This window comes from Procambarus clarkii, chromosome 31 (genome assembly GCF_040958095.1).
Source record: "Procambarus clarkii isolate CNS0578487 chromosome 31, FALCON_Pclarkii_2.0, whole genome shotgun sequence".
In the NCBI taxonomy this organism is placed as follows: domain Eukaryota; kingdom Metazoa; phylum Arthropoda; class Malacostraca; order Decapoda; family Cambaridae; genus Procambarus; species Procambarus clarkii.
The window spans coordinates 20,128,140-20,144,901 of record NC_091180.1 but is presented as its reverse complement, the minus strand read 5'-3'; the positions used below and the strand labels follow the sequence as shown (position 1 = coordinate 20,144,901).

At 44.3% G+C, this 16,762-nt stretch overlaps 2 protein-coding genes across 2 annotated transcripts; both read right to left on the bottom strand.

Annotated features, from left to right (window-relative positions):
- On the bottom strand, window positions 1-6,906 carry LOC123758761 (arrestin homolog). Its single transcript, XM_045743415.2, has 7 exons — window positions 6,779-6,906; window positions 4,980-5,101; window positions 3,555-3,788; window positions 2,214-2,561; window positions 1,685-1,813; window positions 1,371-1,539; window positions 1-867 (listed from the first exon to the last, which is right to left on the bottom strand). Exons 1-7 carry the CDS (start codon window positions 6,819-6,821, stop codon window positions 782-784), a joined length of 1,131 nt encoding a protein of 376 aa, XP_045599371.2. The 5' UTR covers window positions 6,822-6,906; the 3' UTR covers window positions 1-781.
- A 4,397-nt stretch (window positions 6,907-11,303) lies between these two features.
- Window positions 11,304-15,620, bottom strand: LOC123758760 (arrestin homolog). Its single transcript, XM_045743414.2, has 7 exons — window positions 15,464-15,620; window positions 14,138-14,259; window positions 13,749-13,982; window positions 13,107-13,454; window positions 12,699-12,827; window positions 12,163-12,331; window positions 11,304-11,939 (listed from the first exon to the last, which is right to left on the bottom strand). The coding sequence occupies exons 1-7, from the start codon at window positions 15,504-15,506 to the stop codon at window positions 11,854-11,856; spliced, it is 1,131 nt and encodes a 376-aa protein (XP_045599370.1). The 5' UTR covers window positions 15,507-15,620; the 3' UTR covers window positions 11,304-11,853.
- Window positions 15,621-16,762: the final 1,142 nt, after the last annotated feature.

Sequence of the window (16,762 nt, the reverse complement as noted above, 5' to 3'; positions counted from 1 at the left end):
TTTTGATATTATGTATTTATATTTGGTGTCATTAATACAATAAATATTTAGAGATAAATAATGTCAAACGTAAATAACTTTAATGGTATCACATAAACATTCTGATTCTGAACGGATGATGGATCCAGTATGCCAGAGGGTTCCAGGAATCGGTTGTCTGGCTCTGTGCTGTGTGACGATGGACAACGATGGCACCTTAGAGGCACTGGTGAGGGTACCAGTGCCACCTGCCGCCTCAACCACTTAAACAATCGGACTTGGAAAAGTCAGAGTTTCGGAAACTATTTTGATTCTTCTGCTGTTGTTGTTGCTGCTCCTGCCACTGCTGCTAGTTCTGCTGCTGCTGCTTTTGCTGCTGTTGCTGCTTTTGCTGCTGCTGCTACTTTTGCTGCTGCTTCTGCTTCTGCTTCTACTGTGTCCTTAATTGTGGAGATACCTGAGGTTAACGTCTTAAGGCAATGCATGTTGTTGACTCAAAGGCTTACTTAGCTCTGCTACTTCGACGTAGCTAATGGTAAGATGGTTCTCAGTGGGTGTTAAGGGCGTGCTCTTAATTAAACTGCACCTTATGTGTTGCTCTCCCCACGCTCTTCTGGTGAGTTAATGCAGGCATGTTAAAACCTGATTATCGACTTTGCTTTCGTTCGTTCGATTGGGGGGGATTAGTACGATGGTGAACGGGGTGGTTAAGAGTCCAGTGGAACTGGCCGGATTAGAGGTCTCTTGAGTGGACAAGGGAAGTGAAGAAGGCTCGGCTCTCTGACGTCGGATTACAGGAGTTTTACAGCTGGTTCTCAACACTCTTTCCTCGACGCAGGCGGGTGAATTCCTCAAATTCAATCTCCTCAGCTTTGGTCTGCACTTTCTCTGTTGATGAAAGTAAACAACGTGTAAGATGGGGACACTGAGGAGTCAGTGTTGTCAGGCGAGGACCAGCTCAGGGTTACCCTTGAGCTCAGTGTTGCCAGGCGAGGACCAGCTCAGGGTTACCCTTGAGCTCAGTGTTACCAGGCGAGGACCAGCTCAGGGTTACCCTTGAGCTCAGTGTTACCTGGCGAGGACCAGCTCAGGGTTACCCTTGAGCAGCTCCTCCACCTCTACAGTCACTTGTGTAAAAGGTTTCCTATTTACTTCCCGTTAAATGAAACTGAACTTTAATGAAATGTTAAGAAGATAAATTCGAAAACGCACGTACTGCCATTGACGCGATTATGACAATGATTGGCAGTATACATAATGCAAAATATTATAGCTTGGGTTTATATGTATTTAGTAAGAGGATGGAGGGTGGCGCAACTCCATAGTCTCTGAGACTGATGGATGCCTACTAGGTCAGCTAGGTGTATTTGAGGTCAAGGTGTTGTCCTCACCAGTCCCGGGGTGTAGGAGCTTGAAGGGCAGGTCAGCCACCAGGTCACCCGCCAGGGCACCACAGTTGAGGCGGACACGGACGCTGTAGGACACCACGATGCCCAGGGCGTCGTTGGGGCAGGTGCCCTCTCGCATGATGGTGGACGAGGCCAGATTGGCGTCGGCGTCCTGCAAATGATATAATCCTCAAAATGCTTCTCTGGTAATTAACTAATATAATTTTTACCTTTTTAATTACAAACGTATTTCTCGAATATTTATTTAAACTGCGCACTATTATTATGGGATGTTACAAGTTTGGTATAAGTTGTACCTTAGTCCTGCCGTCAAGAGCTACACCAAACTTGGCGGTGTTGGCAGCGAGGGGCGTGATGTAGAAGGTCTTGAGGTAGCGGTCACCGGGCTGCAGCGGGCACCCCTCCTTCGTCTCCAGCGACGCCACCTGCAACAGTCAGAAATGTTGAACCGTGAGGGAAAGTGGGTTTTATCTCAAATAATTATTAGTGTACAAACATACTAGACATGTGTGGTTGTTATTTATTTATTTATTTTATTTATTTATTTATTTATATACAAGAAAGTACGTTGGGTTTGTGAGAATACATAGCCTAGTATTTACAATCTTGTAAAGCCACTAGTAAGCGCAGCGTTTCGGGCAGAATATTATGTTATGTTCCGTGCGGAACCAAATTTAATTATCGGCGAATCATTACTGAAATAGATGAGTACTGGGTCAGAAAATATCGCAGTAATACTATATACGCCATGGTCTTTAGCGCCCGTCACCTGGGTATATACACTACATTTAAACAAGAGAATTGTAATAACGTTGTGAGTCGTACCTCGCGGGTAGTCTGGCTGTTGATCATGGTGGCCTCAATGTGCTGCACTATGGAACACTTCATGGACTTGACGGTCTTCTTGCTGTTGTTGGTGATGGTAAGTTTGGGGGTGACCTGCTCTCCGTGGTAGAAACACTCCTTATTCATGGTCAGCTCCACGTCCAGTTTCCCGCTGGAGAAGGTGAAGCCCTTGGAGGCCAGGGTGCTGGGGTGACGCTTGTAACGGTCCGCGGGACAGAACTGGACCTTCCTGACGGCGAGGGTGACGGAGTTCCTCTTGTGGGGCTTCTCTTCCTTGTGGTCGGCGACGAAGACCTTCAGCTCGTAGATGACTCCCAGGGGCTTGGCCTGTGTGGTCAGGGGGGTACAGTGACTATATCTGCATCGTGTGTCACCACGAAGTAGGCTAACTAGACAATAGTAGAGTTATTACACACAGAAATCACAATAGCGTTATGCATCAAATGAACAAATCCACAAGGGCCGATTAAGGCAGCGTCTGAGATCCTCTCGGACATAGGTTCGAACCCTCGTCACGGCCCTTGTGGATTTGTTCAGTCGAATTATGCTTCCTTCTCTACACTTGATCTAGTGTCAATTGATAAATTAATGACAAAATCATCTTTATTTTTTAGCCAGCAGCCCCTGATTTGAGAACTTATTCGAGAGCACAAAATGTATTAGTGAATGGGGAGTTAGTGTTGCGTGTGTTAGGTAAAGTAAAGTTGTTATCAGGAGAAAACGCTAAGCCAGTGTGTTAAATAGTACTAGGAAGCCCAGTCACTTGGACTATCAGGGATTGAGCACAGATCGTGCATAACAAGGGAAACATGTGGATAGTATTGCATGTAACAGTATATGGTGTATAATGTGTTAGTGAATATATGTGCGTTGTGTTACATGCGATACGGTATTAATAATACCTTAACTAAAGAATAATTGGGGGTGTTAGAAACAAATATTTATATGAAGTCAATATAAGGGGCCAAAGAAGTCTTAAATATCTGCACTAAATAATGCTGGAGCTGCATGCATTGTAATGATCAATTATCGCCAATACAAGTTGATGGGCCATATACAATTTCCATCATTCCTCAGGTCCTCTAAGGTCATCCGTGTATGGAGACACTCAAAGCAGCTTTTATAGGTGACTACACTATCTTATCTCAACACAAAGGTAAAAAACACAAGCAATTTTATGATACAATACATATAATACAGTAGAGTCTTCAACTAGAAAAATGTATCGTGATGAAGTGAAGGGAAATTTTATCTAACAGTATCCTAGCTAATTTCGTGCAATAAGGAGAATTAGTTTTATGCACAGGAGAGTCAACTTACCGTTCCCTCTGACCCTGGGTGGAGCTGGACGGAGCAGGGGGCGTTCTCTGGGAGGGAGACGGAGAAGGGGTAGGCGTTGTTACCTAGCTTCTTGAGGAGTCTGTCCTGCACCTCTGTCACCTTGGTGTCAGCAGGCTTCGGGTAGATCTCCTGGGCCGTCAGCTGCATCTCCTTGCTGAAGTGCAGCCCCATCACCTCGTCCTCCTCGCGTCCGAAGCGGTACGTGACCGTAACCTGAAAGAACACTTCAGTACGTTCGTGTACGTGTTTGTAGTAACCTACCTGAAGGCATATACATGGCACTTCAGTACGTTCGTGTGTGTGCACGCGCGTCCTAACCTACCCGAAGGCACATCGGAGGGCTTAGTGTGCGTTCGCGTGCTTCCAAATGTCTGTGTGGCTTTAGAATCATTGACAGAGATAGCTTCCTCGTGTTCATCGTCCATGTACACCTAACAAATTATCAAATTTGCTTATCTACGTTAGACATAGTCTTTCCAGTCTCATAGCTCAGGAAAATGAGCTTTACCCTACTAGTTTTTAATTGCATTTTATACGAATCAAGCCCTGTCCTGTGTGGCGGTGAAACATAGAGATTTGAATGTGCTATTTTGTAAATTAAAACATGTGATTATTGATGTAGTAGGCTGTACCGTCCTGAAAGTGATGTAACGCTTCAAAAATATAATTTAGATCTATTATCTCTATGATCCTCTGTCCTGCGTGGTAGTGAACATGAGCAGCATCCTCACAGCAATAACGGTTAAATGAATTACTCCAATTAGGCCAATATACATATACGTTTTACTAATAAAGATATAACATGTTCCACCGGTATCCTCTCCTTCAATTTTCTAACACATTAAATAGCCTATGATGTCTTTACGTCTTTTGTTTTGTGATCAAGAAGTCTGTGTGTGCCAGGTAGTTGCAATGGGAGAACTCTTGGTAACCTGGGACAAACCATCCTGGGAGATGGGTTATCTTGAGGTTATCTTGAGATGATTTCGGGGCTTTTTTTAGTGTCCCCGCGGCCCGGTCCTCGACCAGGCCTCCACCCCCAGGAAGCAGCCCGTGACAGCTGACTAACACCCAGATACCTATTTTACTGCAAGGTAACAGGGGCATAGAGTGAAAGAAACTCTGCCCATTGTTTCTCGCCGGCGCCTGGGATCGAACCCAGGACCACAAGTCCAGCGTGCTGTCCGCTCGGCCGACCGGCTCCCTTGTATATTAGGGATTAAAGTATCACACAACTATCTCTTGACACACACTATGTAACCCTTCACATAGTCTAGTGTACCTGTACCCTCACAGCAGGTACTGAAATGTGGCACTACAAAAAAAAGCACTTAAAGCGTCATTATGACATTTTTAAAACATAATTGTGTGGTCAAAACATGAATTAGAGAAGAAGATACTTACGGAGGCGAAGACCTTGCGTCCCTGGAGGTAGTCATCGCCGACCACCACGATGCCGTCGATGGGCTCGGTGTTGAGGGTGGTGTCCACGAAGTCCCGCCGGCCAAGGTAGACGGTGATCTTGCCTGGGGACGGGCGCGGTGTGGGGGGGGGGGGAGAGACATGTTAGTGGATGTCTTCTACAATTGGCTGCGGTACACACGCCTGCTCCTGTGCCAGGTAAGTCCACTACGGGCTCACCATAGCCCGTGCTACTTGGAACCTTTGTTCCGAGTAGCTGAATCAAAAACAACAGTACATTTGGCTCTCGCGTAACTGCCGAACTGATAGATTGAACAGGAGTTTTGCTCAGCGCTTGTTTCCTGTTTCTTAAAACGGAATGTCCCATTTTTTTATTAGATGTGTACAGTAAACAACTTCTGGCACCTGTTAGCAGGCTTAGAACTTTCCAGTCTCATACCTCATGGAAATGAGCTTTACCCCTACTAGTTTTTCCCTGGAACACGACCTGCCAATCTGTTTACAACCAATTCCCCCAATTGTTGCTGGGCGAACAAGGGAGAGGAGTTAAGGATTACTTCCCAGTCAATCCTCCCTGGGTTGACGCGGGGCGAGTAAGTGACCATCTCCAGTGATACAACCCACAACAGTTGTCTAAACCCATTGGGTACCTATTTACTGCTAGGTCAACAGAGGCATCAGGTGAAAGGAAACGTACCGGCCCGTCACTGTCGTACCCCGGGAATTATACCCGTGTCCTCCAGTTGTGAAGCGACGACGTAGCCTGTTAGGCTAGACTAGGTTATGCTAGGATATGTCGGGTTAGTTAAACTAGGGTTTTAACTGTGTGTACATGAAGGTATTTCTGAACTCTCCCCACACAGTGTAGGTCATGTTATGAAGGCTTCAGGAAGCCACTTGGGCTGGACGGTAGAGCGACGGTCTCGCTTCATGCAGGTCGGTGTTCAATTTCCGACTGTCCAAGTGGTTGGGCACCATTCTTTTCCCCCGTCTCATCCCAAATCCTTATCCTGACCACTTTCAAGTGCGTCAGGATATCTGTCCTTTCTCCTGATAGTTCCCTTCCCACCAAGAAGCTTCTCAGCTTCTGATGTAAGACAACTGACGAAGGAGATAAAATCTGCATTAGTAGTAGCATCCATCAGTCTCGGGAGACTATGGAGTTGCGCTCTGGTTGTCGGTCTGGAGTGGCCTCTCCAGGGCGCAAAGCCAGGGTAGGTCGATATGGAAGAGAAGCTGTTACCCAAGCAGCAGGTTCCTCCCCCCCCCCCTCTCTACGGCGTGTCTGCATTAATGCAAACACAAATGCAACACAAATAGAAAGTTTGATGAGCTTAACACACCAGCAACATATTGATGAGCTTAACTCACACCAGCAAGTCAATAAAGTACGGTCTGATAAAATTTGATGTAACAAAAGTAGAAATAAGATTATTAAATATTATCTTTTGCCTCTTAATTTACTGATGCCATAAGTAGGTATCTCGGCATAACTTTCTTGGTACCATATCTACACCGTGAAGTGTATTCCGTGTGTGTGTGTGTGTGTGTGTGTGTGTGTGTGTGTGTGTGTGTGTGTGTGTGTGTGTGTGTGTGTGTGTGTGTGTGTGTGTGTGTACACACACACGAAGCTTACGCTGGTCCTGAACTACGTTCAGAACTAAAGCACACTTCCTGATTGGTCAATAAGCTATTGTGGTGAACTTAAAAACAAATAATCCTAGCGGCTGTAATATTGGCTATCAGTAAGCCGGCCTCGGAGGCGGCGGCGATCAACGTACCATTAGGGGCAGTTTTCTTGAAGACTTTCACAGCGTGCACCATCGAGAAGGTTTCGTTGAACAACTCTGGATCAACTCTACGTAGTTAGGTGGGGGTTTCCGGCGAGTTGCCTTGTGGAATGAGTGAAGGTTGGCCGTGAGGAGGAGTATATACCCAGAGTGCAATCCTGTTAGTGCCAGGGAAGTGCAGGGGGGCGGGGGCGGGATTTACACAGCGGCTGCCGCTGTAATAAGATTATATTTTAACTTGAGTTCTGTGCTGCCTTAAAAAGGGTCTTGCGCGTCGGCCACACGGGAGGAGGAAGGGATTCTTTGCTCTGAGGCCGAAATTAAGGCTTCTCTTCTTATTATTATTTAGTCTTTATCCACCAGTATTTGGCAGTTCATATCAGAAGAACCAACAAGTCTACTTCCTCCAAGTCACCGTTTACTTCTTTTTCAGAGCGACGGTCTTGCTTCCTGCAAGTCGGCGTTCAATCCCCCGGTCATCCAATTGGTTGCGAACCATTCCTTCCCTCTGTCCTATCCTAAATCCTTATCCTCATATCCCTTCCAAGTGCTATATAGTCGTAATGGCTTAGTGATGTCTCCTCATAATTACCGTGCCTTATGCCTCCCTGCACCCCGTGTTGTGAGGCAGTCGACCACCAGCACCACCCACTGCCTCAACACACACACTGTGTAGTGTAGATATACTATGTGTAATGTGTGGACAACCCACAGCCTACTGTGGCAGTAGGCAGTTTGTTGAGTCAGTAGGTGGTGTACTGATGCAGTGGATAGTATACTGGTACAGTAGGAAGTATACTGAGGCAGTATGCAGTATACTAAGGAAGTAGGGCGGGGACGAGGTAGTATTCAATATATTGAGGCAGTAAATACTGTACTGAGGCACTGGAAAGTGTACTGAGGCAGTAGGAAGTATACCTAGACCGTCGGCAGTATACTGGGGACAATAGACGATCACAACACTATACTATTTAAAGTGACAAAGGTGAGAAAAGCCTAGTAACGTCGTGCCTACACGCTACTCACACATAATCACACAGGCGGCTAAATTAAAACGTAATTTCATTAATGTGGACGCAATTGTATTTCTTTTATGAGAGATTTTGTAGTCGTCGATTTGCATCGTTCATCGAGTCAGTCAGCTATGTCCATGCGTGATCAGCTTGAAACCAACAAGGCTTAGTTGTACACACGTAAATTCAACTGTAAACAAACTGTAACTCAACTGTAGTCTTGAGAATGAACCAGTTTCTGAGGCTTCGGACGTTCAAAATCCTTGTTATTATTGTCAAACATTCACAGTTGATAAGATAATTGCACTATTTCATCGCTAGATAAGGAATCTATTACATATAATTCAAGACTCACGAGTGAGAAAAAGAAATTAGAATTGGAAGAATAATCTACTTTAGGTAAAGGATAGCGTACTTTAAATCTTTGTACAAAAGTAGTTTCAATGCTAGATTACATTTCCTTTAAAAAATCTATTATCAAACCAAGTAACCTTCAAATAAAAAATCTCAAATACCCACAGCAACGTGCCCAAATTTTACCATAATATATTCACTACAATAGAATTATTAAGATTTTCCTGGACTATATAAAAAAATCTCTGATGTCTACTTGGGTTACGGGGCTATTCATGCCCGTGCCACCTCCTGTGGTGGCCTAATCTTCATTGACATTTGAAAATAAATTAAAATGTTCAATTGAAAATTTCTAGCTTAGACCCTCAAAATCGGAAATAAAGGCGAGGGTGTAGGAGAGTGCCAGAGAATAAGTCAAACTCTGTACCAAGAGAATTACTGAGGAATATTATAAGAATATATATAGGAATATATATACAGAGAATATCTGTAGGAATATTATAACATAGTGTTTGCTTTTTAAAATATCGTCTTTCAAATATTGCAACAATAAACAGCATTTATAAAATAGCAGCTGGTGACATTTTGAAAGAAAGAAATAATTTGGACCCCAAAAAACAGTAGGAAATAGGAGGTTAATTAGCAAATAACGGCAATAGTAACGGCAGAGGAAGAAGGGGCGCGTTACCAGCGTCTCATAAGAACATAACATAAGAACAAAGGCAACTGCAGAAGGCCTATTGACCCAATCAGCTCCTATTTATAACCACAATAAAGTCTCAGTGGATAATAACCAAAGCAATATCATAAACAAATGTTTCACGTCAGGAATTAACACCTTTTGATCTTGCAACCTTAAACATAATTTATGCATCTACCGTTGGTAACGTTTTTCAGGAAAATCAAAATATGGATGAAAAGTGTCAAAATAAAGACCTAAAAGTGACAGGCAACAGCGTGGGTGTTGGAGGTGTCAATAGTGTGGGAACTTAACTGTTGCTAAGCTATTTAAAATAAAAAACAACAAATTTAAATTGGCTCCTGAAACATGGCTCCTGTAACATGGCTCCTGAAACATGGCTCCTGTAACATGGCTCCTGAAACATGACTCCTGTAACATGGCTCCTGTAACATGGCTCCTGAAACATGACTCCTGTAACATGGCTCCTGAAACATGGCTCCTGTAACATGGCTCCTGTAACATGGCTCCTGAAACATGGCTCCTGTAACATGGCTCCTGTAACATGGCTCCTGTAACGTGGCTCCTGAAACATGGCTCCTGTAACATGGCTCCTGAAACATGGCTCCTGTAACGTGGCTCCTGAAACATGGCTCCTGTAACATGGCTCCTGAAACATGGCTCCTGTAACATGGCTCCTGAAACATGGCTCCTGTAACATGGCTCCTGAAACATGGCTCCTGTAACATGGCTCCTGTAACATGGCTCCTGAAACATGGCTCCTGAAACATGGCTCCTGTAACATGGCTCCTGTAACATGGCTCCTGAAGCATGGCTCCTGAAAAATGGCTCCTGTAACATGGCTCCTGTAACATTGCTCCTGTGACATGGCTCCTCTAACATGGCTCCTGAAGCATGGCTCCTGAAACATGGCTCCTGAAAAATGGCTCCTGTAACATGGCTCCTGTAACATTGCTACTGAAACATGGCTCCTGATGTAACACCATAAAGGTGTTTAGTTGTGTTTTATTTAATATTTTACATAGAACCTGAGTGAGCCAGACAGGATTTTGAGAGGCGCCAGGTTGTCTGACCCTAGCAATTAAAAACTCACACCACTAGAGTGTTAATGACCACAAGTTGACCTGTGGTGAGGTCGTGTGAATTTACCTTGCTTCTGCAAAGCCGGTAATTGGAGCCAGGTAGCCGGGTGTGTATTTCAAACAAGCCGCCGGTTAAGGTGTAAATAAATAGATGGCCTGAAGCTATCTACTTAGTGGGCGGGGTTTAGCTCCGAGGTTTCCCATAAACACACAAGGAACTGTACATTCGTGATCATAGGAAAAAGGTTATCATGTATAACCAAACTCAATTACGGGCTCACCATAGCCCGTGCTACATGGACACTTCGTCCTGAGTAGCTAAATCTTTAACAACAACGTACATTCGTGAGCATATACAACATCAGCAGAGATCAGAGCAGACAGAGATGCTGGACGATTGAACAGCAGCCAGCCCAGGCTGTCAGGCTGAGTGGGGACTCTGTCAAACATGCTCCCCCCCCCCCCTCCTCTATTCTACTTAGGCTCAGTCCTTGGTGAGTTGAACGTTAAGGTGACTTATTTCGTGTTTTCCAAACTTAAGGTGTTGTGTGATTATCAGGGGCAGACAGCTGTAGTGTCCTCCGTGTTTTGTGTGGTGTCTCACGTTATATATTAATCTTGACATAGTGAACATTAAGTTAAATTGCCTGAATTATGATACTTATCATGTTAAATATAATTGATGAATTTATTGTTTTAATCTGACTGTAATTGTGTTCCCTAGATCTTGGATTTAATGATATATTGCCAGCTAGAGTGTAGAGCATACTCTGAGTTCACTCACTCAATGAGTATGAGTACATGCTTACAGCAGATAATAGATGATACATGTTAATATTTGATACCAATTTAAAGTACAGATAAGTTCCATTCCTTGTCTTGGATGTACTGAACTAGAATGGATGGTGGCAACACTTTTCTACCTCTACTACTCCCTACGTCTATTTTCTACCGTCTACTTCTACTGCCTACTCTTTCTCCTCTCCCTCCGCCTCTTTTCAAACTTTCTCTTTCAAACTGACCACACACTCCTCGCTACTCCCAGTACTCTTTACTCCTCGGCAAACACCTGATGCAGCGACTTACTATGAGAGTCTTTTGTACAGTCGCATATGAGGCAGCTCCTATTTATATCCAGCCAAACTCATTCATAGTTTAACCTAAGCTTGAAGCAATGCATCGATCATCAAATTGATCATCGATTCACCAATTGAAAGGATGAATTAAATTCATCAATTCAATATTACCCGGTAATTTGAGTATTTACTCAAGACTTTCCTGAATTTAGACTTGTCCCACTTAAAATCCTGAATACGTGACAAGGGTGTGTGAAGCCTTGTATTGGATAGCCATGATGAAACACACTGTAGGTAATGTCTAAAATTTATTAAGTTATACACATAATAGCCAATAGTTCCAGATAACATAGTGACATACTGATTACTTGAAGGAGGTTAAGCGTGGATATATATATTGGACAATTAGCGCTCCAGCAGTGAGGAGTCTTGAGTCTTGATGTTGTGGTTTTAAACGTATTCTTGTGATGTTAGGTTGTGAGGTAGGCCTCCTGCCTCTCCTCTTGTTGTTGGATGTGTCAGATGCGGCGAATGTTGCAGATGTTCACTCTTGCAGATTGAATGATGCTTATTTCTAATTGGTTTAGTAGCAGAATTAATGTCACTTATTTTTTTATAACTCTGAAAATAGGCAATGCAAATGGGTTGAGCCTTTAGGGTTGTTCTTCAGGGACAAATTACTGCAAGAACGATGTAGATTCAGCCGCCATCTTCGTTCGTTCGGGGTGAGTTAACTGCGATAGTAAAGCGAATTCGTAAAGGTTTTTCCCAAATGATTACGCTGGCCTGCTTGTATTGCCTGCAGGCGCCAGGTGGTGAAGGCGGGTGGTGACGACGGGTCTTACAGCTGGTTGTCAACGCTGACGCCGCGACGCAGACGGGCGAAGTCCTCAAAGACGATGTCTCCGTTCTCGTTCTTTGTGGAGCCTGGGGGGGAGGGCGTAGAAGAAAGGGGGGAACTTAGCAAAATAATACAATGTACAATTGCGTTCTCACAAATGCATCATTAGCTTTAAGGGAAACATAAAATAATGGTTGCTATACTAATATATCAATCAGATGCAACAAGACTTCTTCAGTGATCATTATATAGCACCAGAATGCTTTATTTTTTGTAGGTCATATAAAGGAGCCATGTCGAGCAACTGACCTTGGCCGGGGTGCATGAGCTTGAAGGGCAGGTCAGCCACCAGCTCGCCTCCCAGGGCACCACAGTTGAGGCGGACACGGACGCTGTAGGACACCACGATGCCCAGGGCGTCGTTGGGGTTGGTGCCCTCTCGCATCAAGGTCGACGGGGCCAGGTTAACATCACTATCCTATTGGGAAACAATTACTGTAAAACCTGCATACTTATTTAATAGTACCTGATATCACAATGTCGGAGACAGGCAGATACTGGAGTGCACTCTTGCATATATATATAATATATATACACGTTAGACTTATATCAAGGGCCCGCCCCCCTAGGGCGAACTACTGAGCCTCACCAGGATGCATCCCCCATACCTATTTACTGCTAGATGAATAGAGGCATTAAGTGATAGGATACTTGCCCTCTTCCTCTTCCTCCCGAGATTCGAACCTGGGATTCCTGATTGTCAATCTAGAACGAACCCAACTGTACTACCGAAACACTCCCCCCATCCTCTCCACTTCGGTTAATGGCACCTGTAACATACGCACCTTGACTTTGCCGTCGAGAGCGATACCGAACCTGGGCTTGTTGGAGGCGTGTGGGGTGATGTGGAAGGTCTTCTGGAAGCGGCCGCCGGGCTGGATGGGGCAGCCTTCGTTGGTCTGTAGCGAGGCCACCTGCAGGAATCATTACCAGGGTCAGAGGTATGACACTAAGGCACGGGGAGGGAGGCATTATTTTGGCTGTTTTCTTTGAAAGATTTGATGGTCAGACATACAGTATTCGGTATTTATTTAATGTAATTTCTTATGAACACCTTTTTTTAAACTGCTATCCTTATAATAATGTATCGAAAAGTTTTTTCTGAGAGTTTACAATCATATATACAATCTCCAGTTGACTGATCAGGAGTAAAGAGAAGTATGTTAAGGAGAGTGAGTGTGTGGGCGGCATACCTCCCTGGTGAACTGGCTGTTGGTCATGGTGACTTCGATGTGCTGCACTATGGAACACTTCATCCCCTTGACCGTCTTCTTGCTGCTGTTGGTGATGACCACGCTGGGAGTGATGTGCTCCCCGTGATAGTACACTTCCTTATCCAGGTTCACCTCCATGTTGAGGGTTCCAGAAGAGAAGGTAAAGTTCTTGCTGACAAGAGTGCTGGGCTGGCGTTTGCTCTGGTCAACAGGGGCATACTGCACCTTCCTGACGGCCAGGGTGACGGAGTTCCTTTTGTGGGGCTTTTCTTCAGCATTGTCCCCGACGAAGACCTTCAGCTCGTAGATGACTCCTAGGGGCTTGGCCTGGGGTGTTCGGGGCGAGATCAGTTAGTCTGTTTCTTCGATAAAATTGTTGTCGTGATACCCCTCAGGACAGAGCCCTGGGCCACACCACTTACAACGATTTTCACTCAGATTTACTCCATTTGAAATTACTATATTCTCTACATCTAACATTAACCTACTACATATTTATAATCATTTCAGGCTCCCACGCCAGATATTAAAGTAAAAAAACTCCAGCAAATAATATATGGGTAATATATGTTATATATAAATAATATATGTTATAAATATGATAAGCAGAAGGCATCGTACCGTTCCTTCAGTGCCAGGGTGGAGTTGGACGGAGCAGGGGGCGTTCTCGGGGATGACGACGGCGAAGGCGTAGGCATTACCCCCCAGCTTCTTGAGGAGCCTGTCCTGTACCTCGGTGGCGTTCAGCTTCTTGGTGGTGGGGTAGATCTCCTGGGCCGTCAGCTGCATCTCCTTGCTGAAGTGCAGCCCCATGACCTCATCCTCTTCGCGACCGAAACGGTACGTGATCGTAACCTTGAGGAGGGAACGACATCAGTGGGCGGGAGAGAGAGAGAGAGGGAAGAAGGAGGCAAATGTATTACACTTGTTTGGACACAAAAAAAGGGAACTTTAAGAAATATATCTCAATATCTTAAGCAATTAACGTGGTGCTCTAAGAGGACACCTACGGTAGCGAAGACCTTGCGGCCCCTGAGGTAGTCATCGTCGACGACTACTACACCATCGACAGGCTCAGTGGAGAGGGTATCGTCGACGAAGTCGCGGCGGCCAAGGTAGACAGTGATCTTACCTGCGGGTGGCAAGAAACATTCATATTCCAGCAGCATTACCATAATTTTTGTCGAAAGAACAGTTTGAGAATATAGTGAGTAAAATATATTTTGTTCAAATACAGATATGGGACCCGAGTGTTGAGAAATGCGTTGGTTGAGCTTTTGAGCGAGTGGCTGGCGATACCGGAGTGCACTGTGGCATATCTGGTACATGCGGATGGAGCAGATAGAGGCAGGGAGAGCCTTCGCTTGATGCACTTAGTGACTGATGGTTATATGGTTGCCGACATTAAACTCCGTGATCACTTCCCTGGGAAGGAGTCTTACAAGGCAACACGAACGCTGGCACCAAGGCATAAGGAAGGTGTTTGGGTTGTCGTGGTGTGCGAATTTCTAGTAAGACACACCAACCTTTACAAACCTTTGGTTCCTGTAAGTTATCTGTCGTTCGTATGAGCATTTTATCGTATGAGCGCAGAGTTTTTGTCAACCTGAGGCTGACCCGTCATGTTTTCCTCATGCCATCATGACGTAGACGATGAATGAGAGTTTATGACTTATATGCTGACCTCAAGAAGGTTGTGTCCAATGTGTCTTACAACTTCTGTATCGTTAAATCTCTGTGTTTTGATTTGTTTTGTAATTCCACACTAAGATAATATTGCAGTGGCTTGTTTAGCATTTTTTCACAATGCTAACATTTCCTCTCTTCTGGAACCTGTAGCCTATTTCCCATTCACAAGGGTATCCCCCCAAGCCTGATGCGGTCTAAGGACTCCTGTGCTATCTCCTGAAATATCTGTGCTCCAAAAAGGTCACCGAGTGCTGTTGGGAATTGGGTTGAGGGTCTGACCACTTCCAGTTCTTTTAAGAGTCGTTGTGGTCTAGTGGTGAAAGTACTGGACACGCTAAGGTGCATGGAGCCCCTGGCTGTCTGTCTGCGTTCAAATTCTTCAGGGGTGAGGAGTTTTCTGATAAATAAGTATTTACCATAAAATATTAATTATTATTAAATATAGCTGTAAATTCCAGTTCAATGATATTTTAAAAATGGACACTAATTATTGTTTTAATACGGTACTGTATTATCAGTCATATATAGGCCTTTTAAAAGCCCCCCACCACCGCCGAGTGGGAAGCAGCCACGAACCTTCACCCTGGGAAATACTCCCCCAAGAAATGGGTGGAAGACGCCTGTAAAAGACGGTCTGGACAACATACCATTTGGGGCTGTTTTCTTGAAGACTTTCACGGCGTTCACCATTTGAAAAGTTGTGGTTGCTGTTAACTCTCGGGCGGGAACGTCAGTAGCGCACTAGCAGTAGCTCTTGCGGCTGCAGGCGGAGGCCAGAATATATACCCTTGGGGGAGGAAGGGGGTAATCCTGTTAGCGGTGGAGCCGCGTTGAGCAGGGTCAGCACCCTGCTGCAGGCCTTCATAGGATTACCCTGACTGCCGTGCTTCCTGGTGAGCTCCTCCACCTAGGTTCCTAGGTTCAGTTCTCTCCTAGATGGGAATAGGAGAAGTATCTGGTTTATTAAAACTGGGACGGCCCAAATGACGTTGAACTGGATAACAAATTGATCGTAGAAAACTGCGGTCTCTCGACTATTTTACGGTAAATTTGACAGCTAAAACTTCGACTATCTAAGTCCAGAAGTCTTTATCAAGGTAAGGAAATTATTCATCCCACAACTACACCAGAGGTGGTACCCCCTATATATATATATATATATATATATATATATATATATATATATATATATATATATATATATATATATATATTGATATATTATATATATATATATATATATATATATATATATATATATATATATATATATATATATATATATATATATATATATATATATATATATATATATATATATATATATATATATATATATAATATATCATTCTCCTATCCTTATTCATCCCTCTTACCCCATCTTCCCTACTATAGCCCCTCCCCTTCCCCTTTGCCGGTTCAGTGTTATACAGTGTTCACTATAAGTTATGCCAACAATGTTCAAATCACATGCAAAATTTTCTGTTCCAACAGTTTGTTCAATACTAAGAAAGGCAGCAAAGGTACCATCGCAGATTTCTTCCAAGAGGTCCAGATTTCTAGTTGAACTTCTTCCAAGAATATCAATTGAGAAAGTGTTGTATTCTCCCTAGTTGGGTTCATAATTTCCAAGAGTTTCCGACTCACAGTGAATCCCGTTACTCCCCTGTGAGTGAAGGGAGTCCTCGGCGTCCTGGGCTGGTCTGGGCGTCTCTGCTCTCTGACCAAGAACATCACATGTTGACCAGTGTCGACATCACTTCCTTCTGCTGCTCGAAACTTGTTGTCACGTACTTGATGGCAACAGTTTCTATGGATATTGATTGATGAAGATTAAGTCACCCAAGAGAACCTATGGACATGATTGATAATCTGTTCCGGACAGCCAAGGTTTGCGATTCGACACGACCGTCCGAATACCTTCCCACTAACCCGTCCGGATGTCT